The sequence below is a fragment of the Sinocyclocheilus grahami genome, unplaced genomic scaffold (genome assembly GCF_001515645.1).
Source record: "Sinocyclocheilus grahami isolate Dianchi unplaced genomic scaffold, SAMN03320097.WGS_v1.1 scaffold1905.1, whole genome shotgun sequence".
NCBI lineage: Eukaryota > Metazoa > Chordata > Actinopteri > Cypriniformes > Cyprinidae > Sinocyclocheilus > Sinocyclocheilus grahami.
Window position 1 is genome coordinate 34,339 of NW_015507084.1, and position 24,151 is coordinate 58,489.

The 24,151-nt window shown below is 38.8% G+C and overlaps 2 protein-coding genes across 2 annotated transcripts in view; one reads left to right on the forward strand and one right to left on the reverse strand.

Annotated features, from left to right (window-relative positions):
* LOC107573255 (filensin) overlaps positions 1 to 2,787 on the forward strand; it is a 20,737-nt gene extending 17,950 nt beyond the window's left edge. Inside the window, exon 8 of the mRNA XM_016259688.1 lies at positions 921 to 2,787. Coding sequence (XP_016115174.1) covers positions 921 to 1,855 — 935 coding nt within the window. The 3' untranslated portion in view covers positions 1,856 to 2,787. The remainder of the gene's footprint in view (positions 1 to 920) is intronic.
* Positions 2,788 to 4,639: 1,852 nt separating this feature from the next.
* Positions 4,640 to 19,761, reverse strand: LOC107573254 (neuroendocrine convertase 2). The gene is made up of 4 exons (XM_016259687.1): positions 19,540 to 19,761; positions 17,139 to 17,239; positions 13,022 to 13,249; positions 4,640 to 5,910 (listed from the first exon to the last, which is right to left on the reverse strand). Exons 1-4 carry the CDS (start codon positions 19,663 to 19,665, stop codon positions 5,421 to 5,423), a joined length of 945 nt encoding a protein of 314 aa, XP_016115173.1. The 5' UTR covers positions 19,666 to 19,761; the 3' UTR covers positions 4,640 to 5,420.
* Positions 19,762 to 24,151: the final 4,390 nt, after the last annotated feature.

Sequence of the window (24,151 nt, forward strand, 5' to 3'; positions counted from 1 at the left end):
TGTGTGTGTGTGTGTTAGTTTGTGTGTGTGTGTGTTAGTTTGGCCATTTGCAGCTCTTTGGGAATGTGTTTGAAATCAGATTGGGGGAGATGATAGTGGGGGCTGGTTCGAATCTTGTTGACGGTGAAGAACCATCTGGCAATTTAAAACCCCTATACAAACGTAACATCTCTGACCAGAACTGTAATTTATATGCAAATGTCAAAAGGCTAAAAGGGGTCTCTTAAGCCATAAACATCCAACGCTCATGCATGATTCTACGCAGACGCTACACAATGTAGTGTTGCTTTGACTGTTGGGTAGAAGTCTGCTGTGAGCTTGCCTCACTGCAGTTTCAGCAGAAGTGCACATCAAGAGAAGTGTTCCAGGAAGTGACATTTCATCAATGCATTGCAAGCACACAGTCCTATTGAGCATACTTGCATGCATTCTGTGCTGAGGTGTTAAACAAACCTACAGAATTATCTACAAATACCTGTGCCGAAAACTGGCCGTAGAAGTTTACATGAAGGCCTGCTATAGTTGGCCATTTAGGCAGCTGAGAATACAATGCAAAAATATGAAGCTACAATCATTTTGGAGTATGTTTCATGCCTCAGCTTGGCCAGAGCATATTTTTGAAAGTCTTGCATATGCATTTACTGAAATACGTTCTTGAATTACAATACAACAATGCTGTTTGCACTGCGCTCTTCCGTTACTTGATCCTTTTATTTTGGTGCGTCAATCTGTTAAGTTACTTAGTATAGGAAATTATGATCCGCACTCAAGAGAACAGTCTTCTTTTTACGTTTTATTTTACATTCATCACTGATGAGAAAAGACACATTTTTGCATTGTTCACAGCATTCTGCTTAACAGGCCTGACCCTAAGATTATACCCAAATTTCTTTAAAAGCATGTCTGTATCTGCTTTTTAGATATCACCCAAGTCATCCAAGACATCACCAATGTAAAGCCTCGTCAGAAGTACTTGGCTAAGAAAGTGTGTAAAAAGAAAGAGATCACATCCAAAGGAGCTAGTGGCCTTGAGGAGAAGCCAGCAGAAGAATTTGAAGAGGACGAGAAAGAACAGTTGATGGAGGAGCAGTGGGTGGGAAGTGAAGGGCATGTTCCTCGTGAGGATGTGCCTGATGGCGCCCAGATCAGCAAAGCCTTTGATACGCTCTGTAGCATCATACGTGGCCGCATGAGGAAGGTAAGGAGACCAGAGCCGATTGCTGACTTCTTCACCAAGGGACGTTACGTATTAGTGACAGGTGACTCTAGCTACCTTGACCCCTGCTTCTTTTCCACTACCCCTTCTGCCTCTCACGTCTATATTACAATCCAAGATGGCATGATGCCTTATGATCCATACTGGAGAGGTACACCCTCACCTGTCCCAAGCCCCATATCTGGACCAACACCCTTAACCCCTTCCACACCTTCAGAACCAGAAACAGGAAAAGATGATGGATATACGAAGAAGGGTGGAAATGGGGAGAGGGAAAAGGCCAAAAATGGAGAGCCTCATCCAAAGGTGACAGAACCAGAACCGAGCCCCAGTCCACCACCAGGCCCTCATGATGACAAAGGCCCCAGCCCTCCTCCAGGCCCCAGGCAGCCCTCACCCCAACGTGGTGGCAAAAGCAAGACCCCGGATGATCCCAGCAGCTTTCGATTCCCTCCACCCATGCCATCGCCCAGTTCCATGCCCCCTGACTCCATGAGTTATGAGAAGGTAGAAGTAGTGGAGTCAGTGGAGAAGCTCTCACCTGACAAAAAAGTGAAGGGCTATGAAGAGACAACCACAGTGGTGGAGACCATGATCGAGAAGACCAGCAGAAAGAAACACGCTGATAGATCTTCTTGAAACCCCTCAAACGTTCCGCACATTCTATCCATTCCTGCCTCGGACCTGCTCCAGTTTTGCTTCCTGCTTGCTGTTGACGAGATTCCTAGTGGTTCGCTGTTAACTTCCTGCAGCATTGCACCACTGCCTTTGGCCTTTACTGTCTGAAAACTTGGGAAGCCAAAAATTAAACGCCCCGTATTCCCTCCTCACACAAAAGTAAATTTGGTAACTAAGAACCTTGACACAGAAAATATTAATTGCCTGTTTCAATTGGATTCACAGGCTCTATTCCAAAACCTAGTGAGCCTTCTAGGGCACCATCCTTATCGAAACTGAACCTGAACTTCTTAAGCGATTGATTTGGAACGTTCTACCTAGAGCTATTTACAAAGTGCACAGAGGAATTTCTGTTCAACAAATGATTTCAAAAGAGTTTGGTGTTACCTTGTTGCTAAGCTAGTGAAGTATGCGCATACATTTATAATCATAAAAACAAAGGGCATACAAATGGTACATTTTCAGTTTTATATTATATATTCTGCATTTTCTCTTGCTTCATCTGCCATCTTGGATGGATATTTTACTCTGGGATTGCATTCTCTGCCAAATATACTTGCAATGCTGCCTTAGAATTTTTCACATCTCGGTATTGTAGGACGCATTGAACGAAAATTTGTCTACCTTTTGGAACAGCCTTGTCATCGGAAGCACACCTATGATGACTTAAAATGCTGCCTAGGTAGGCAGTTCCCTAGGTTGTGGAATAGAGCCATACAGCTACCCCAATTAACATGTACAATATCACCCTCTCTTGCCCTTACTCTCAGGTCAAACCAAAGCAAATGTTTAGAATTTTACTTGCTACTATTTTGTTCAATTTAAGACACCAGCATTGCCCACCACAGTCTTGATGTGTATTAACTGCACCACAAATAAACATCAAAACCAAACAAAATCTCAATTTGTGTTGTCTGTGTGTTATCACATTACATTATCTGTCACTCTTACTACAATCAGTGCTTGTTTTAGACACAATTAGATATTAATTGGTTTTAAGTTTTGCATCAAAACAAATTAAAAGGTTTTTTTGGGGTGGGGGGGCACTTATGTTTAAAATGATCTTCGGGTAGCATGGTGGCTCAGTGAGTAGCACTGTTGTCTCACAGTAAGTAGGCTCCTGGTTCAGGTCTCGGCCAGGGAGGTGTTCTGTGTGGTTCTTGCGTGTTCCCCCCACATCTGCATGGGTTTCCTCTAGGTGCTCTGGTTTTCCCCACAATCCAAAGACATGCACCATATGTAGGTGTTTCCTAGCACCGGGATTGCATGAGTTAGTGCTTTCTCAGTGCTGGGATGCGACATGAAGGACATCCAGTGTAAAACGTGCCAAATTGGTTGTGCTGATTATTCCTCCCATTATCCCTGATGGGAGCAAGCCAAAAGAGAAATGTTTAAAATGATGTTCACTCCCACAAGAGATGAGAGTTGTAAGAAAAGGTGTTTTATTCTAAATGGAAATATGTTTTATTCTAAATGGCGGTTGCCGTGTTGAGATCACATGACCAGCTACATTCTACTCACTCTTGGTAACTCTGTAACCCCCCTGCTTTAGTCTGTGATAAAGGTATTTCTCCAGTGCCATTGATAATTTTGTATGCCAGAGCATCCACACCAATAGATGGCAGTATAAAGTCCAAGATCACTATTGTATTGATTGATTATAAAGATAACTAAGAGGCAGTAAAAATGACAATGTAGCTTTAAACATATGTAATATGTTAAAACAGAACCTTAAATATCACTGAAGTAAACTATTAACTTTTCTGCATGAGTCAGTTGCAAAAATAATTTTTTTTTCATGAAACTGACCTTGCTGGATACAGATAAAACCTTTGCATAATCTACTATGCAAGGTCCAAAGCGAAGAGAAAATACTGAACTATCACATTCAGAATTAAGTAGAGGATTCTGACTTGGGCACAACGCACTTTTTTGAGATGTATTTGTTTATACTAATTTAAAAAACAGATGCAAATTAATATAATCCAGGTTCAACGTCAAGTTGTAAAATGCCTATAAACACTCCTGAAACTACGAATATTGACACAGCAAGTTGCTACACTGGCAACCAAAAACTGTGTTCAAAGCTGTAAAATTGCTCGTTGCTAAGCTTCTTGGTAACCATAATTCAATTTATCATAGCGATTAGTTTCCAAGTTAGACTTTAATTCTAAACCACTGTACCCAACATCACCCAACCCACTGGGGAAATTACTGTCTTAATCACTCAGGTGCTTTAACAAACAGCTAAATAGATTTATTATATATAGACAATGCTATGAAATATTCTTTGTTTGGCCATAAGTAGTAGAATGATGCACATTTCATCTCTTCATAAAAAAAACAAAAAGAAAAAAAAACAGAAAGAAATATCACCACTCTTGTTTGCAAGATACTAAACTTTAAAGGAGAATCACACAAAATGATTTACAGTCACAAACTGTACAGCAGAGGTGGGGGACAGCAGGGTAAGCAAGAACATAATAAAGTATAGATATATTTGGTTTATATACATTTCTGTAAAGAGTAAAAAAAGGAACATCGAAAGTAAGAACTATTTTCTCGGTGGGACATACAGCAGTGCCAAAATACACATTTGGACACTCAAGTCACACTTTCTAGTCTGAATGTCACTGCATTTAAAAACTAAATATATACAAATGATGCTAGATGTTAATTCAGAACTTACTTTCTGAGGTACTGTTGCAATGACCTTTAACCAGCTGCTGTCAGATTTTTTTTTTTTAGATATCTGAACTCAGTATATTTATTTGAAACCTGACAAAGTGTCATGATTCTGGTCCCTGCTGTTCCTCCCACTCACAAGGTCTCCATCACCTTTTCACCCCGGACTCCATTTCCCATAATCCCATGCATAGAAACTGATCATTCACTCACCTGTTTCCTATCAGTAGGACTATAAGAGCTGCTCTCATTGATACACGGCTTGCAAAATATTGTTTGTATTAGCTACAATTCTAAGTGTTTCCTGTTATCCTTGTCTTTGTCTTTGCCTTGCCCAGCTTGTGTTTTTTTTTTTTTTACTTTGGACTGTTTTCTGGTTTTTGATGATTTTGCTGCCTGCCCTGACTCTCGCCTGTTATCTGGATTACTCTTTTTGCCTTGCCCTTAGACATTGTTGTTTGCTGGTGTTTGAGCCTGCCTGTTTTGACCACGCTTTTTCAAATAAAGCCTGCATTTGGATCTCCAACTTCGTTGCCACGCTCGTCCGTTACATAAAGGTCTTTTTGTGAAGTGTTTTGCTTGTAAAGTGTGCTTGTGCTGTCTTTCATTAAGGAAAATGCCACTTGCTTTGATATTTGGCACAATTATGTTCAAACATTTCTAAGTGTGTCTTAAGTGTTGAAATGGTTTTCACGGCCGCTGTATCATTCAGAGAATACACTTTAATATGAGCGACTCACGTCAAACATTCATCAAATAATCACAAGAAAAAAAGAGAAAGCCGAGAGAGAACAGGCTAGGAATATATGCTAATACAGAGGGGATATTATCATGCACATGGCTAGTTATTTTTACTCAAAAGGCTTTTCAAGCTTCTCTCCACAGCTTCGTCTAATTCCTCCTCAAGCTCTTCTTTTTTGGACATGGCCAGTTTGGACTGGAAGTCCCGCACCACTTGGTCTATGTAAGGAGCACTTTGTGTTCCGTGCAGCATGAGGGTCCACTCTTTCAGCACGCCGCTCTGTGGGGCTTCACCCTGGAAACCCACCTCCAGCAGCCAGGTTCCTCGAGGGTCCTCGCCCCACGTGTGGGTGGTCATGAAGGGCCACTTGTCGAAGCCAACCTTGGCGTCGTCATCCCGGGGTCGGCGGCTCAGCAGGATGGACTTGGTCCCCATTGGTGAAGTCATGTTGACGTTGAGGTCCCCGCGGCGGCTGGCATTGATGGTGATGACGGCCTGCACGTGCTCCAGATAGCGCACAAAGTTGTCCTTGCCCTGGCAGGCATCGGTCGTGATGCTCAGCACCAGTTTGTTGGCCGACTGTATTTTGCTGTGCAAAGAAAGAGAGCAAGAGAATGAGATTTTATAACTTAACTTGCATTTAACACTGCAGAAGAGCCAAGGGCAAAAGGAAAAAATTTAAGCTGTGACTGACGATGGAAGATACTGTCTAACTGGCTCATTTACAGACAACAGATGGCATTTTATCAGGTGCACTCTGTTAACCACTGCTGTGTTTCCAGCTAACGGGTTGACATAGAAGCTAAACTTCCATGGGTGAGCCTTAGGGGAGCTCTAAGCATCTCAACCCAGACAAATGTTATGTTCTTCCATAATCACCTCTCTGGAGCAATGGAGATACATAGCATCCTGATCAATATGTCTTTGAGGGAAAAAAAGGCCACGTGGAGAATTTCTGCAGATGTTTTTTAGGAATCAAACAGCAGTCATTCACAAACGTCTACATTTCAATACCTGTATGTTATGTATTTTATATACAGTATAGAACAACAGATCTAGTTTTGATTTGATGCTTTCTGCTATCAGTAAGAGTGCAGTACTCTCAGCTATCAGTGAAATGTGAAACTGATATATTTCAGAGTATAAACTGAATGAGTAAAAACATGTGATAGAAATTTTTTGTATCCTTTAGGAATTTGTTGCTGAAAGGTTGGTGTCACCTACAGGAATAAGAAGGGTTTAAAAGGAAATTTGTTGTAAAGCACACTATTTAGGGGTGGGCAATCTTCCCAAAATATCATATCACGATCTTATCATACAAAATCATGATCCACGATCTGAATCACGATATTCCCAATTTTGAGATGTACTATTGAGAATATCCAGAGTGGAACAAGCCTATGACTTGCATAATGTAATGCAATGTATTGCATTAAACAACCAAAAATGGACATTAAAGCCTGAGTTAAACTTTAAAGGGGTCATATGATGCGATTTAAAATTTTCCTTTCTCTTTGGAGTGTTACAAGCTCTTGATGCATAAAGAAGGTCTGTAAAGTTGCAAAGACTAAAGTCTCAAATCCAAAGAGATATTCTTTATAAAAGTTAAGAGTCAACCACGCCTACCTAAAACGGCTCGTTCTAACACGCCCCCACATATCTACCTCACTATGTGGGAAGATTTGCATAACGCCGCCCAAATATTCACGCAAAGAAAGAAGGCGTAACTTTTATTCTCGCTGTTGCTGTTGTGGCCATGTTGTGGAGACACTGTGTTTCATTGTGAAAAGAGGACGATATCCGCTTCATCATGCCTGGAGCTGATCCGTGCTGGTCGCTGAGGAAATACATCAACTTTGCGCTGTGGATCGCCGGATCGGCTTTCACCGTGGACGAAGCGGAGTCCAGCCCGTGGTCGTCACATGTGGTTGCCGCAAGCCCGCCGGCCGTGCCGTTCTCAAGCCCGCCTGCATCTGCTCACTGAAGCCGGCCTCCGCATACTCTAGGCTGCAGCTCACTCTAGGCCTCCGGCCTCCGCTCACTCAAGGCCGCAGTGTGTGATGCTGTTTCGTTGTGAAAGCGAAACTACTTTGTTTGGTCTTCCAAAAGAGGACACGACTAGAAATCAGTGGTTAAGTTGTATTTACAACACTGTTCCAGAACAGTTTAACCCAAATATTCAGAAGTGTCCAGCACATTTTATGGAGGACTGTTTCTTGATCCTGGTAGAGTAGACTACAATGCCGGCTGTTCTGACTCACAGACTGCAAGTACATTTTTTATATTTAAAGAATTTGCCACTGACGATTCAAACGCGAGTTTTGAGCAGTGTAGAGTAGGGCTTGTTGTTTGTCATTTCTCCGATCACAAATGCAGACATGGTTTTATGTTTATGTGGCGCGATGCAACACAATGCGTAAAAAGACATTATAATCCGTAATTATGTAAAAATCGACGTGTTTCAGAAAGATAACACAATAATGATAACACAATAATGTACAGCATGTGGAAAATAATGTGTTTTTTGAACCTTAAACCGCATAAACACATTTCATTACACCAAATACACAAAATAATGTTCTTTTTAGCAGCATCATATGACCCCCTTTAAAACACTGCATCCCTGTATGAATCAAATATACGTTGCTTCTTATTAAAGTTATAAAGTGATTAATTCAAGAGCAGTGAGTGAGTGTCTTTTGTTGTTTGATTAACATTAATGACACAGTCAGCAGTAGGTTTATTAGGCTGCTGTCTCTTTAAGACCGAACGCAGGGATATAATAAACTGATACACATTCGATTTCTTTTCCAGTTGTTTATATTCACTTAAGACATAACTGACTGACTTTATGTAAATACTCGCCAAGACAGACATTTCGACATATTATATTTGTGTGTATATTTGACCATTTATGCATGTGCCTGAAACTCCACATATACTTTGCTTGTTCGTGTTTAGCTCTCTTTTTAAAATAAACTATGTCCCACAGTAGACTGCATTATACGACAGTCACATTACATGGTTGGACTGATTAAGTTTAGGAGAGGCGTAAGCACACTGCTTCAAATGATTGGAACAGCTTGCGGCACAAATCGAAACTGAAACTATTTTTTTTTTCATTGCAGTACTATTGCTAACTCAAGGTGAGTTTTTATTTTATTTTTTATTTTTTTAAGTACGTCACCATGCATAAAAGACATATGATAGAGACGCGTGATATAATTTGACCAGCCACAGTCATCTAATAGGTAGTCATTGCTGTAGTTTTAACGTTATTATGAGGACATAAAAGATCACAATCTCTACGGTTCGCTTAAAAAGTAGATCGTAGACACCTTCGAGATCGATCAGGATATAAAATCGACAGATCACCCGCCCCAACACTATTTACATCAAATAATATAAAAACAAGACAAAGACGAACATTTTAATTGATTGTTTACAATACAAGTAGAAACATGCGTTCCCTTGTGAGAAAGAAGTATGTTTAATTTTTATTGAATGTGTGCACATCAAATTCAAATCTTAAAAGTACATTTTAAAAAGCTGTACTTGCAGATAATACAAAAAAAAATGCCACTTAAGTGTACTTGATGTTTCCTACCACACTTTTTTTTTTTTTAAGTACACTTTGTAATAATGTCAAAATAAATGTTTTACTTGAAAGTGCATATTAAATCATTTTTTGATAATCTATTTTGAAGTACACATATTTGGTATTACATTTTAAATGAATATGGTGTAAATTTCAACTCCATTATGCAATAGCTTTTGTACTTCATTGCCGTCCTATGTTTTTATATTTTTAGAGTATTTATTTATATTATAGGTCACATGTATTTTAATGTCAAATGTAAAAATTATCTTTATTTTCTTTTTTAATGCTGCAAATCGGATTGAAACAGAATTTCATTGTATAAACATTTGCAATGACAATAAAGACCTAACCTAACCTAATTACAACTGTGCAATTATATTTATACAATGTAATTTCTATTGAAACTTGTATGTCATGTATTTCAATATATTTTAATTTATCATAAATGCTTGTCAGTACATTCAGCAGTGCATTTTAAATATATTTTAAAAACAATAGAGGTAATTGTACATGTAATTGTAAAAAATGTACTGAAGTCCTACTTAATTGGGTCAAAAAGCACTAATGTTCACCTATAATATCAATGCATAATATACATTTTCATTTAATTGTAAATAACATGCACTTCATATTAAAATATATTCTTCATTATTTCTGTAGTAAATGCTCATTTTATAAGGATGCTAAAGCGTACTTCTTTTCACAAGGATTAAGAAATATATAGTGTCAATTAATATTCATGCTGATTTTAAACCCTTCTGCAGACTTAAATCAGTGAAAAAAAGGCCTATGTGGGCTTAACTATTAGATCGGATGAATTTGTTCCAGATGACATTTACAGAGTTCACATTAATTTAGTGACATTAGCTAATAAACCAGTATGAATGTGAAGACATCTCTGATCATAATGTACAGGCATCAGGCTAAGACAAATGCGTTTCACTACAACTACAGAAATGTCAAATAAATAATGACCAAAATGAGTATGTGTGCAAGAGCTGGAGCTCTAATGCAAAGCTTGTGTTTTCATTTCAGAAATACCCCTACACTTCTGCCATTCTGAGCTACTGCCATTTCAAAACAAGCAGCAAAACTGGGCCACGAGAAAAAAAAAAAAAAAAGATTATATGTTCCTCTATTTTCAATGGTGCACCATCCTGCTGCCAACAATTGCTTTGGCCAGATGATGGGTTTTTCCCCTACATAAGGCTGCTTTGTTGTGGCGCGAGCACAAAGCCCGCCGCTGCTGACTGCCTGTTTTGTGCTGCTGCGATGATAACGGCGCAGGACGTGAGTGAGCGAGTGTAAAGTGGATGTAATGGCATTATCAGAGGCAAGTCTCCCAGCCTGGCCCTTTAAGCGCTCACATTAGTGGGTGTGTTTGTGTGTGCATCAGTCTTTGAGAGGCTAGTGTTTCCCAGGAAACTAGTTGATAGAAATATCCAAAGGCCACACAAGAGGACACAAGGGTGTGGATGTGTTTGGTGCACGGAGACGAGAACAACAGTTATTAAAAGAGCAAGCGAAACATCGAAGAAAATGTAAGATCTGTTGGCTATGTGTTTGCGAAAACCTACTCAGCACATAGATGTCAACAGCTAGTAGTTGTACAAGGTAGCTGCGATATATAAACTCAAAATTGCAAGATATAAATCCAGAATTGTGAGATAAGCTCATAATTCAGAGAAAAAAAGTCAGAATTGTGAGATAAACACGGAATTGCGATTTTAAAAAAGTCTACAAGTTTATATGTAAATTATGTCTTTTTCAGCTAAATTTAATTTTACATTTTAAATTTTAAGTTTGTCTCATAATTCCGATTTTTTCTTCTTCTTACAATTCCAAGTCTAAATTGTGAGATGATAAAAAGTCTAAAATGTGAGATAAAAAGTCGCAATTACCTTTCTTATTTTTTATTACGTGGTGGAAACCACAAATTGCGAAAACAATTCAGCAGAAAAAGACAGAATTGTGAGATATAAACTTACATAGACTTTTTTTTTTAAATCGCAATTTCATGTTTATCTCACAATTCTGACTTTTCTTCTATGAATTATGAGCTTATCTCACAATTCTGGGTTTATATCTCACAATTCAGCAGAAAAAGACAGAATTGTGAGATATAAACTTACATAGACTTTTTTTTTTAAATCGCAATTTCATGTTTATCTCACAATTCTGACTTTTTTTCTATGAATTATGAGCTTATCTCACAATTCTGGGTTTATATCTCGCAATTTTGAGTTTATTTCTCACAACTAACTTATTTATTTTTGTTATTATGGCCTCCATAGTAATGGTCGTAATTTGTAAAACTTAAGAAGCATACATTTCATTCAGAAAACCATTGTGAAGTTAATTCATAACAATTTACGTAAGACAGAACACTGAACGCAGTACACAAATTGCGATCAGGGTGTGACTACCAAATCTGGATTGACATGAAAATTTAGAATACCTGAACTGCAGTGATCTGATATTATGCAAATGTAATTAACAGCTTTGCTTATAACACATCAGTGAACAGGGAACTCTGAGAAACACACTGAGCCATGACCTGAAACAAGGAGGAATGTGAGCTCATGCTTTTGTTTTAATTACTGCTCTGGAACAAAAGGTGGGCCACTGTGTGTCATTTGCCGCCTGTGAATTGCTTGGTTTTTTCTGTATAGCTTTGAGTCATCTAAAATGACTCAAGAAGTGCTTGAGTTTGACCAAAGCATATCTCTAAAAGTTCTGAAAAATATATTAAAAAGGTATTTTTTTAACACATTCTTAAAAGTACTGCAATGTCACTTAGAAGGTTCAGAAATGATCATGTATTCATTTTCACATGTTGGTGAGAAAGTATGGCTAAATCCTGTAATGACTCAGACAGTCATAGATTCGGGGAACTCCTGCAAAATCAAGTAAACCCTGGTTTTTCCTGGCTCCAGACACTTGTGATGTGTTCTGTAGTTAGTTTCATGTACGCGTGTAGGCATTCATTAGTCAGTGTGGATAGGAGTCTTATCACACGGCAAACGCTCTGCCTGCTTCCACTAATTACACTTCATTCACATCTTTCCTCTACCGCTGCTTAATTGCTGTTCTTGAATTGTGCCTCGCCAGAACTCCCACCAACCCTGTGTCTGAGGTATGATACGAGGGGTGACGACCGCGATGGAGGTTTTGTCAAGGAGTGCATGCACACACACACACACACACACACACACACACACACAGTCTCAGTGTAATTGCGGCTGTTGCCATAGCATGCGGTGCCCAGCAGTGAGTGGGAGCGGACTAATTATAGCAGATGTGAGAACGAGCAGCCGAGAGCAGCAGAGTGAGTGTAGAGAGTCCGGAGGGCGACACATGCAATATGCCTTCACACAGAGCACAGAGGGGGTCAGAGCGGCCCGGATAACACCACAATCACACACAGGTAATGCATATCAAAACAGAGGGAAAATTATATTTAACACCACAGTGAATTCTGAAATCAAACCTGTTTTAAGCATTATTTTTTCTGTGTGTATGATGGCTGTAGCTTGTGTCATGTGGTTTAAAAGGGTTTTAGGCACTCCAGGACCTTTCTCACTCAGTGTGGTTTAGTGACGTGAATGTATGACGCAATGACGTTCTTGAATCAAAACAATAAATCCCTATGGACCCATTCACACTGGGCGCAATCAATCGCGGCACAACAAAGCGAGATTTATTTATTTTTGATCAGTGTGTCGATTTTTTCCCCGTTGCCCCATGATGAAACAAGCTGTCCAATTAGATTTGAGCTTTAGATCACACTGCTGTTGCACAAAAGGCAGAGATTGGTGGAGATACAGCATAGAAAGTCGTTTTGAAGACCAGTGTAAATACAGAAAAAAAAGTATTATATTAGAAACACCGCTCAAAAATAATTGTGAAAATTTCGAAAATTAGAAATAAATTTCTGTGCAATTATGAGTCAGTTTCTGATTAATCTATTCTACATTTGTCTCCAGCATCCTGTTCACTTGCAAATATTACTGTCGGCCTGCTGCAGTGAAATAGCATAATGTTAACCTCACGGCTGCAGTCGTAGTGGTTGTTCTTCTGAAGTGTTTTCTGTACTCACTCTATCTCCTGCACGGATCCCGCCACACAGTGGAATCGTTCCGGGACGGTCTTCCACTCCCGGGCCAGTTTGACCATCCCTCCGGCATCCAGCACGCCGTATCCGAACAGATGGTTGAACTCCAGGCCCACACCGTTCCTCCTCCACTGGTGCACCTCGTCATGCAGCTTGTTCCTCTTAGAGGTGAGGACCGTCAGGTGCTGCAGGTCCCTCCACGTCAGGTTCGGACTGCAGGCAAACATAATGAAGGAAATAACGTCAAGCCTAGGATAACAAATCACTAGCATGACTGCTGTTTGTCATAAACTTGAATCATTCAAGCCTCCTTAAAGCTCCTGATCCTAATAGTTATCATATCAATTTAATATAAAATGTGCTCTATTGAGTGAATGACTTCCTGCAAAAAGCACATAGCAACAGAACAACAAAACCCTTACAGTTGCATATGGTTTCTAAAGAGCGCTCGACTCAAGATGAAGAGCAATTTGCACAGTGCGCTAGAGGAAGCGGATGTTGACTATATAATGTATAGATGTCTTGACTATTAATCCTAGATATTGGCAGTAAGACTAAACTTATATATGATGCATGAGGTTTATTTTATTAATACAAAGCTCTCTGGAACACTTCATTAAGTTCAATCACAGCGTTCAGTGGCAAAACAGGAAGCTCAGAAGAATAAGAAGAGCTGGATCAAGTTGCGGAAATGGCGACAGATCTTTTCTTTCATATAGTCTGAGAGTAACGGATGATCGAAAATTGCGGATTGATTCTGTGTATCGGTTGTTGATTGGATGTTGAGATGTGGGTGTGGCTTTCAACAACGGAGGCAGAGTTTAAGAGCACTAAATGACTGGAGAAGTCTCTCATTTCACTGGAAGATCCGGTTATGACATTTTGATATAAAAAAGAACCATGCATCAATGGGTCGCTCACAATAAGATCTATAACATGCATTTAGAAAACAGATTCTAAACTAGAGGAAAACAATTAACTTAATGTTGTATTATTTCATCTTGATAGGTTAAGTGATTTCTGTGTGGTAATGGATTGTTTTCTTAGCTGTTCCATAAGTGCCACCTGCTGTCAGCGACTGAATTTGCATTTTTTGCATGCTTTCACAATTTTGAAATTACACAATCTAATTAAAAAAAAAAAGATAACTGCTCATGCATCTTTGTTTGGATTGCGATTAAAGGGGGCATTGGATGCAAAATGAACGAGGGACAATTCAAGGCAGGTTTTGCTAAAAGTTAAAACTCAAGGATGGATCAGTACCCACTGTTCGTAATCCAGCTGCACCTCCAGAAGAAGTCTCACACTTTATATTTCTTATGATTATTTGCAAATCGCCTTTCCTCTTCCACAGAAGAGAGGGGTGGGGTTAGAAGAGCTCATTAGCATTTAAAGAGCCATGCACCGAAATGGGTCGCTGTGATCAGAGCTGTTTTTGACAAGATAAAAGGGGTGTTGTTTTACATGACCACTGAGGAATTTTAACCAAAGTATGTTGCGATGTCCCCTTTAAAATGCAGTGGTTGCCTCTAATTTCAAATGGCTACAGATCTTTGCAGTTCAGCCTGTAAATACACATCTTATTCATGTACACTTTCATTCTTTCTTGTCTTTTGGTTAAAGAAAAAAAGGCAATCAGTATCAGAATCGGACTTGTATACACTGTAGGTATACACACATAAATATATGTGTGTATGTATGTATGTATATATATATATATATATATATATATATATATATATATATATATATATATATATATATATATATAGAATGGTCTGACTGGACCAAAAATTCCAGGGCTGATATTTTGTCCCAGTCCAGCCCTGAGCCGTACTGCACTACACTCTTCTGAGTACTTCTCAAATATACAAACACATGCAAATAAGCTGCAGTTTACAATGTGTCTTTACATTTGGCTGAACAAAGGGACCTGCTCTCTCGCCACCTACATCATTATTTAGTACTGAGCAAACACAAAGACTTTACACAGGGAAGGCCGTGTCAACAGTTATTAACACCAGTCCTGACACCGTAATGTCCTACTGAAATGTGTGAACGGAGGCAGAAATGATGTGGCGAAACTGCCTTTTTCCCACCAGCCGCTCCTTACAAAGCTTTCTCAATCAAGTGTAATGAACCAAGTGTTGCTGTTGAAATCGCTGTCTTTTCCTCCACCTCGAGATCATGCTCTTCTGACTATGTGAATGTCCATCATAAAATTGGTTTTATTTGAGATGTTTTTAATTGGTAGTGATGCATAACATGTACATGGACTTTTCCAATTTCAATTTCAAACTTATATGAATTTATAAAACTGATAATATAAGGGAGAGTGTATAGGGAAAGTGCTGTGACTTGACACCTTTTTTTAGGTTTCAGAGACAATTCAACTTGCAAAAGCATTTCCTGTCAGGCTTTTATTTAAATAAGAATAAAAATCAATTAAAATCAGGGAATCTTGATGTGACGAGAGGGGCGGGGCCGAGAGCCGTGGGAACGGAGTGAGGCCAGTGGAGTAATTGCGAATGCGCGACACCTGCACCACTCACCGGTCTCGAGTCTCACGGAGGAGCTCCGGAAGGATACAAAGGAGGAGTGACGACAGGGAAAGACGAGAGAGGACCAGGCCTGGATTTTATTTTGGTTTTGTTTGTGCGCGACAGTCGTCCGCGAGGGGCTGTCGCGCTGTTTTGAGTTTATGTTATTATTAAAGTTTGTGTAAATGTTCGCCGGTTCCCGCCTCCTTCTTCCCGATCTACAAACGTTACACTTGACAATCAGCACTATTCCTGGCTTCAGAAAGCTGCATACCTGCATAGGCTTTTTAGGAAACATTGTTAGTAAGGACTGCATGGCAAGTTTATTTACAAAGGTGCCAGTGTTGGTGTGTGTTTATGTGGCACATTTTATAATAACATAATAAGAACAATACGATATGACCCCTCTAAAAGAAATAGTCATAGCTCTTTGTAGTTGATCTCAGTCAGTGTGGTTCCTCTTGACATGAAATATTGAGTCTTGAGCTTCACACGCTACTAATGAGCCTAAAGTACCAGATGCTGCCAAATATGATTTGATTCCTGGCATTCAGAGAAACCTGGGGTAATTGTTGGCTTGAACCAAAAGCGACTTTCAATTTCTTTTTCATGAAGTGATTAGCATATGTGGCACATTTTATAATAACATAATAAGAACAATACGATATGACCCCTCTAAAAGAAATAGTCATAGCTCTTTGTAGTTGATCTCAGTCAGTGTGGTTCCTCTTGACATGAAATATTGAGTCTTGAGCTTCACACGCTTCTAATGAGCCTAAAGTACCAGATGCTGCCAAATATGATTTGATTCCTGGCATTCAGAGAAACCTGGGGTAATTGTTGGCTTGAACCAAAAGCGACTTTCAATTTCTTTTTCATGAAGTGATTAGCAATGTACGCGCCAGTTTGATTCCTCATCAACAGCTGAAAGTATGTGGATATGAAGCATCTCTCAGTGATACCCTCCTTTCCACCAGCAGGGTAATGCTGCTGCTGCCAGAGCACAATCTCAGCCCTGATTCACACATTTATCTTCTTTGTCATGCTGCATAGCTGCTCCAGTTACTTTTTCTGTTCATTTCAAAATGAACTTATTTACTGAACTTCTGACTGTGATAGACTGGCCATCTGTCCAGGGAGAATGAATGGATGGATGGATGTTACAACAAAAGCTGCTTATTAAGGAATCCAATGACTTTGGGTGGAAGATAAGTTTTCAAATCGAGTAGTAAGATTTATAAGTAAAGGAGCATGAAACGGCATGTTTATTTGTTGGCAGGTCATGCGGTAACATCATCATTCAACTCTCAAATCACTGGGAAGACAGCTTTGGCTCTGGCATCAGCACTGTTTCAGTGTTAAAGGGTATCAATCATACATGAGGGAGGCTTTTTAGAGCAGGAGTTGTGCTTGCGGTGCTACGCTCTGACACAACCCTCGTCAGCAGTAATCTACGATCTCAGCTGCCGTCTGCCAGCGCTGCTGTCTTATTGTTTCATAAATCTTTGATGGAGGCTCACTACTCATCAGCGCTGTGCGCTGGAAAACAAAAGTGTACATACTTGGCCTCCAACGCCAGGGCAAACACGCCAGCAGCCTCAGGGGCGGCGGCAGATGTGCCCGAATGACGCAGTGTGCAGTTTCCATACAGATCCGTGGTGGCCTGGAGACAGAAACAGACAAAGAGAAAGCCTTAATTAAACATTAGCGCCAATGTAAACACCATGTAAAAATGTCTTTGAAATTCTAATTCAGTTCTGTCAGGACTATAATCATCACTTCAAAATGATTGACACTTTGCAGACAATTTGTATTGGGATTATGGTTCTGTTCTGGGTAAAATTCCCCGCTCATCCATGCAGCCTGTCATGAATGAGCAGGGAGAGCAGCATTAACCCCCTAGGGTAAACAGAACAGAACCGAATGCAGATATCATTAATGTTCTTAATGACATTTTAGTGTACAAACATTATTAAATATAAAAGGAGTCTGATTAAATGAGGAATATAGAAACAAGTCCTGACTGTGACAAAAGGAGGAGCTGGGGATGGAGGAGGGTAATTTGCTCCTGAGCAAGCAATAAAGCTACTGAATAATACAGAATAGACCTTATATAGGAATGTTGTGGTAGGCGTCATTTTTCTATATGTAGACGTGGATCAGCTGAGAGTGACCTGCCAGAACTAATAAATAAAGACTTAAGAGGCAGCAAAGAGGATGCGGAATTTTATGTTAAATTAAAAAAGTAAGAATGTATGAAATTCAAAGAGATTATTTGCTGTTCTAAGAAAATGTAATCATATTTAATAAGAATGACATTTTGAGATATAAATTGCCCAGAAATCATTTTATCATACACACAGCACAATGTATAGAAATCTGTGAGCAATCTCAAAATGTATTTAACTCTAATACATTAATCGTTTTATTGACTATGGTGGAAGAACATCAATGAGTCAAACCAAGATGAAGCAGCCGTCCACTGTAAAAAGTGTTTTTTTTTTTTTTTGTGGCCAGCTCATCAATGGAACGGAAGTCAATTCGTAAATGTTGAACTTTGTTGATCATTAACAGAACTTGTAATGAAGCACTTGGTTCGGTTGAGCGCAATAAGGATGACCCTACAAAATCCCAAAGCTTTGTTCGTCACAACAACACTTTGAGGTAATGTCCTCAGCATTAGTTGGCATTTCATGATCTATCAAAGGCAGGAGATGAAAGAAACATCCATATTTACCCTCCAGAGATGGACGTATGTACTTGTGACTAATTTTGACTGATGTAAGCAAACCTCACTAAAAGCACTGAGATGAAAGCCAAAAAATAAAGTATTTAGTGCTTTGTTTTATTTGATGTAGGCCTAACCTGTGTAAATATATTTGATTCAAAATCATTGTCTGTGAAAACTATCGGTTAATGAATATTGAGTATGTTTTTCCAAAAGCTGTCACAGGTTTAATGTTAACAATGAAGAAACACCTTCTTAATGGCAAATTTATTTCAAGAAATCCAGATGCATCTATCAAGTCAATTGCTTCATAATGTAATCACTGAATCCCCACAAGTATGAAAAATCACCTGTAAGTAAAATACTAACACTAAATATTAAAAGCAAGACATAGTATTACATTTTCTGTATCTAAAGAAATTATTCACCAAAAAAATTAAAATGCTATCTTTATTTATTGACCGTCATCTTGTTACAAACCTGTCTGCTGTATTTCGTATTTATTACTGATATTATTAAAATTATTTAAATAGTCTCTCAAGTCCCAAAAATACACCATGGCCTTAACATAAAAATAGTTTATTTCCACATTTGCTTTATAAAATCCCACAATAGCTTTGTGTAAAGAACTGATAAAAATATAAGTCAATTATTCACTGATAATCTTCCCCTTTTTATTTATTTATTTCTTAAAGAAGAAAAGGGTAATCATTTGCACCATGTATTTTGGGTTTCATCTCTACCATTCAGTGCTCAATCAGAAAAAAGCGATAAACTGGTGTGTCACAACACCAAACCAAAGCAGCCCTGAGAGAATCCGGACTGACACAAGGCAATTCCTGCCTTTCCATTGACAGGACGATCTCTGACAGACTAACCACAGTCTTCATCTCATGTGCTTTCTTTGAGTCTTGCTCTGATTAAGTTCCTAGCTGAATGCATCCCTCCAATTCCATCTGAGAGTCATTGTTCAGACACAAAATATATGAAACTATTAACTCTCCCCGTCATTTTATCACTGTCATACTCTGTATTATCACTCTGCGGAATAAGGGATTGCGTTTCAAATCAATGTTTCAAAGCACCTATGACATGCACACTCTTGCACACCAAACTGAATCTTGTTGTAAACATTTCCAGACTCAGTATCACATCACTGGAACCATCCTGGTTCCATCCACTTCAAATAACTAAATCTGTAGGAAACACCTATATACGCACACACACACACTCACCACGCCTGCTTCAGGGTTTCTTTTACGGCCGTTGCTGAAGGTGGAGGCGAGGGTGGAGGAGCAGCTTTCATCATAGAGCGCGGTGCGTCCGTCATTGATGGCCGAGTTAATAGAGATGGTCCACATGCTGGAGGCGTATCCGTCGCAGTTACAGTCGTCATAGCTACCACCGTCTCCGGAGGCCCACACATAGATGCTGCCTTTCCCACCTCGACCCTGTTGGACATGCAAAGCGGCACGATTACGACCGGCACTCGCACCCGCTACAGCTCAATAAGGAGCAGTTGTCTCTCTTTGATATGTCTCTTTAAGAGCCATTGAGATTTACTCCATTTCTCATACAAATTATACTCACATAACCACAAGTAATTCAACAGAGACATCAGAGAGGCATTTCAAGACCTTTTAAAGACTACAAGCTCTCCTCTGAGTGTCGATGATTCAGGCACAGGCACTGTGTTTACGGTTCTTGTCTGAACATATAATTTTGATGCTTTTAGATGAATGCAAGAGCACTCTTTTCTTTAAGCTTTGTGTTTTATAGTGGCAGGCACCTGACAGGAGGAAATTTGTACAGTGCAATCGTGATCTTAAAAGGGTGCTTGATTATTGTTATTTGAACAGTACATTATGATTTACCATACTAACACATCGAGGAGCGATTATGGTGCTTCCAGACCCCAGGGCATCAGCCTCTTTGGAGTAAACAAATAAGAAAATAAGATGGTGTCTTTACATCTGCAATCGCTACAGAAACTTTACGACTTCTCATTAAGATTACTAATTGAGATTTTATATCAAAATGACTCATTCAGCGTCTAATAACCCCAATGTTATGTTTGGCAAATGTGACTTGTCAAGGGGCTAATAAAACTTGACAATGTTTGTCTGCTAATATGAGGAATAAAGTCTCAACTGTGTTAATAAAATAAAGTCACAATTACACACCACGTGTTTAATACATTGCAAGGGTGAAAACAATTTAGACTTCATCAACAAGCTATGCTAAGGTGTTCAGAAGCCATTATTAGAGCCGAGGGAGTGCCAGGGACCAATAACACATCTCATTTCTCCAACCCTGGCTCATTGGAAAAACATGCCTGTAGCAACATTTCTGCTATTACGTTGCTTCTTGCATGTTTTGCAACATGTTCAAATGTCCAGTGAGTGGCCCTAAAAGTGTATTAATTTTATCAGAAACAAATGAATGTCAATCTGCCAATATTTTATTACGCTGGTTGTTGTACGTATCACAGCAGTTCGGATCCAGTAAGTGGCACTAAAAGGTTAGTGCTTTATCGCGTATGTACTACCTACACTAAACCCGACACAAAGCCTAACCAACAGTAAGCCTACCAGCATATTCTGCATGACCATATTCTACATCCTTAATCCTACTCTATACCTAAACTTAACAACTACCTTACTAACAGCAATTAAGAGTTTATTGAGGCAAAAGTTGTAGTTAATAGTTAGTTAATAGTGAGAACTGGACTTTAAAATAAAGTGTGACTGAAATTTCTTTTTCCAGAAAATGTTAATGTTATCGGATTCGGCTAAAACTTATTGAATTTGCTTAAACTGGGTATAACAACTTCCCCGATCTTTTTTTTTATTTTTTTTATAATTTTTTCAATTTTTGGGGGGGATTGTTTTTCCCCCACCTTGTTTCACTTGAGGTGTTCCCAGTCAAAAATTGCCTGCCTACAAAAAGCAGCTTATAAGTTTCTCTTTATGCTATATTATCACCAAATATTAGATTTAATCTTTTTATCAACTTGGTTTTTCTTTCAATTAAGACAGATTTTGGGTTTCTTTTAGGAACTGACTGATCGTAGGCCTTGCTGATCTGAGCTTATACACAGTTTTTGAGTGTAAAAAAGGCATTATTTGTAGATAATTTTGCCAATATTAAAATATTTTTGTGCTAACACACACACACACGTTCATGTACACAATCTATTTTGAATGTTACAGGCTTTTCTTTCCAACTATCATCAGATCAATGAGGCCCAGATCAGTGAGACCTACTTTCAATCAATATCTGAAATAAACAAAACCTATCATAATTAAAAGAAAACAAGTTCACAAAAAGATTGATATTTAGTGATAATATTGTCAGGTGGCTGTAAGACAGATGGACCCAAATGCAGAGGAAATAATGCAAACAGTTTATTGAATGTTCACAGAGAAAGAACTGTTCAAATAGAAAGACTATAGTCCTCATGGGTTGCAGCAGATGAAGAACAAATACTGGGTACAAACTGGGCTGGAGAAAACCCCATGAGATCTGCAGAGTGTGTCAGAACCAGAGTCCACTGAAGAGGGGGGGGGGATGCAAAAACAGGTAAATCCAAAAACCAAAAAAACACTAACCAGGAACAAAAACTAGAAAAGCACTGGCGCTAAACACCGAAATGGTAGACAGGAGCTGCAACACACTAAGACCACAAAGAACAATCTGGCAAGGAACAAGACAAACAAATGAGCATATATAGGGAGCTGGTAATGAGAAACAGGTGAATGCAATTAGCCTGTGAGCTGAGCAATAAGCGTCTCCATAGAAACACCCACACAGACACACAAAAACACCCAGGAAGGAGTGAAAAACTCACAGGAAGGCCAGTGGACAACCAGAACTGTGACAAATATAGCATAACGAGAAATTTACAAGCAATTTTTTTTCGTAGGCTGGTCATTTTTGACCGGGAACACAAAAGGTTCTATAGGCTTTTCAACAGCACAAGGGTTAATAATCAATCATCTGCTCCTGTAATAATAATTTGTGTGAAAAGGAAAAAAAAATAGGTGTTAAAGAGTAATTTACTTTCCATTTCTGCTGTAAACATCAGTGAATTGTATGTATAGGTACGTTTTTGTTGTTTTGTAAAAATGTAGGTAGAAGCATGATTTCCAATGAGCCTATGTTACATTTCTTAGTTTATTTCACCTTGTGCCAACATTTAGAGGCACCTGTTTGAGTGTTGTTTGTCTATCAATATCAATTTTACATTGCAGTGCCTTGTTTTTGGGTGTCAGACCTCTACTGGCCCCATTAGCCTAGACCATGATCCAACCTTTTTTACATTTCGCTTGACTGATTAAATTAATATTCTGGTTCCTGTCAAATTTAAAATCTAACATAGACCACAAACAACTTCAACTGGTGTCATTTTAGTGAACATAACCTCTCCATCTCTCTCTGTTTCTATTTGTCTCTTGCTCTTTATGAATGGAAACCCATCAGCCGAACTCCAGAACAATTAGCTAAAACAAACGATTGCACTTGAGCTGCATGATTTGAGGTCAGTCAAAAGTCTGAAAAGTTTTTTTTTGAATGTTTATGGTTTAACTGTGGGTGCGTCTCAATCAGCTCCCTAGCTCCCGAGCTCGTGAATCAGTTTATTGTGTACACGAATTCGGTCACTGGTACGTTCCCTAGCTCACTGCACATTGGGAAAGTGATGACTCAATTTCTGGTACAACGTCCACGGACAACATTGTAGAACGTCACCGCTGTAATTAATCATCAACAGGCAGGACCAAACTCTTTTTGATATAATTTTTTATTCTCTTGAAACACATTGTTCTTTTGCATGTTCTTACAACATTTCAGCCGAATATTAATTATAAATGTTAATTAGATGTGTTCATTACCTGTCTAGCGATGTGTTTATGTTGAAATATACTAAAAACGGTCTGTCTTTTCAAATCTTCTATCGCGTGTCATTATATTTATCGAGTTGGCTCGTCTGTAATTTCCGGTTAAGGGAGCATATAGTTTTTGCGGTGCATTGTGGGATTTTTCAGGGAGCAAATGTTCCAGTGCATTGGAAGGATTTCACGATTGAGACAGCCCTTAAAATGGCCGACTCCCTGATCAGAGCCCTGACTACTGAACTAGGGAGCTGATTGAGACGCACCCTGTGTTTTTGCTAAATCAACTGGTTTTAAGCTGTTTTTGCTAACTCAGATGATTTTAACTTATTTTAGTTTTTTTTTTTTTTTTTTTTACTAAAACAGCTGTTTTTAGCTGTTCTGTTTTTTAGCTGGTTCTTGCTAAATCAACTAGTTTTAGCTGGTTTTAACTGTTTTTTAACATGCTAGAAACATGCTAGTAACTTGCTAATCATGGTAACAGCATGTTTGTAACACACTAAACATGCAAGCAAAATGCTTTAACATGCTAATCATGCTAGAAACATGATACTAACATGCTAATCATGCAATTGACATGCTAGTAACATGCTAATCATACTAGAAGCATGGTAGTAAAACGATATCCATGCTAACAACATGCTAGCAAAATGTTAATAATTCTAAAAACATGTTACTAACATGCTTGTAACTTGCTAATCATGCTAGAAACATACTAACAACATGCTACCAACATGAATATTGCTAGAATTATCCACAAATATTGCTTTTTTCACTCAAAATCTAAGGTGCTCAGATCAATTAGTTCCTCAAAGTAATGCAAACCTATGCAAATTAAAAGAAAACAAGTTGATAAAAAGCTGACTGACAATATATCATAATGAAAGATTAACAAGCAAGGATCATTAGGTAAAGGATTTTCAGTTCAGCGCAATGCTTAAATAATTGGATGTGT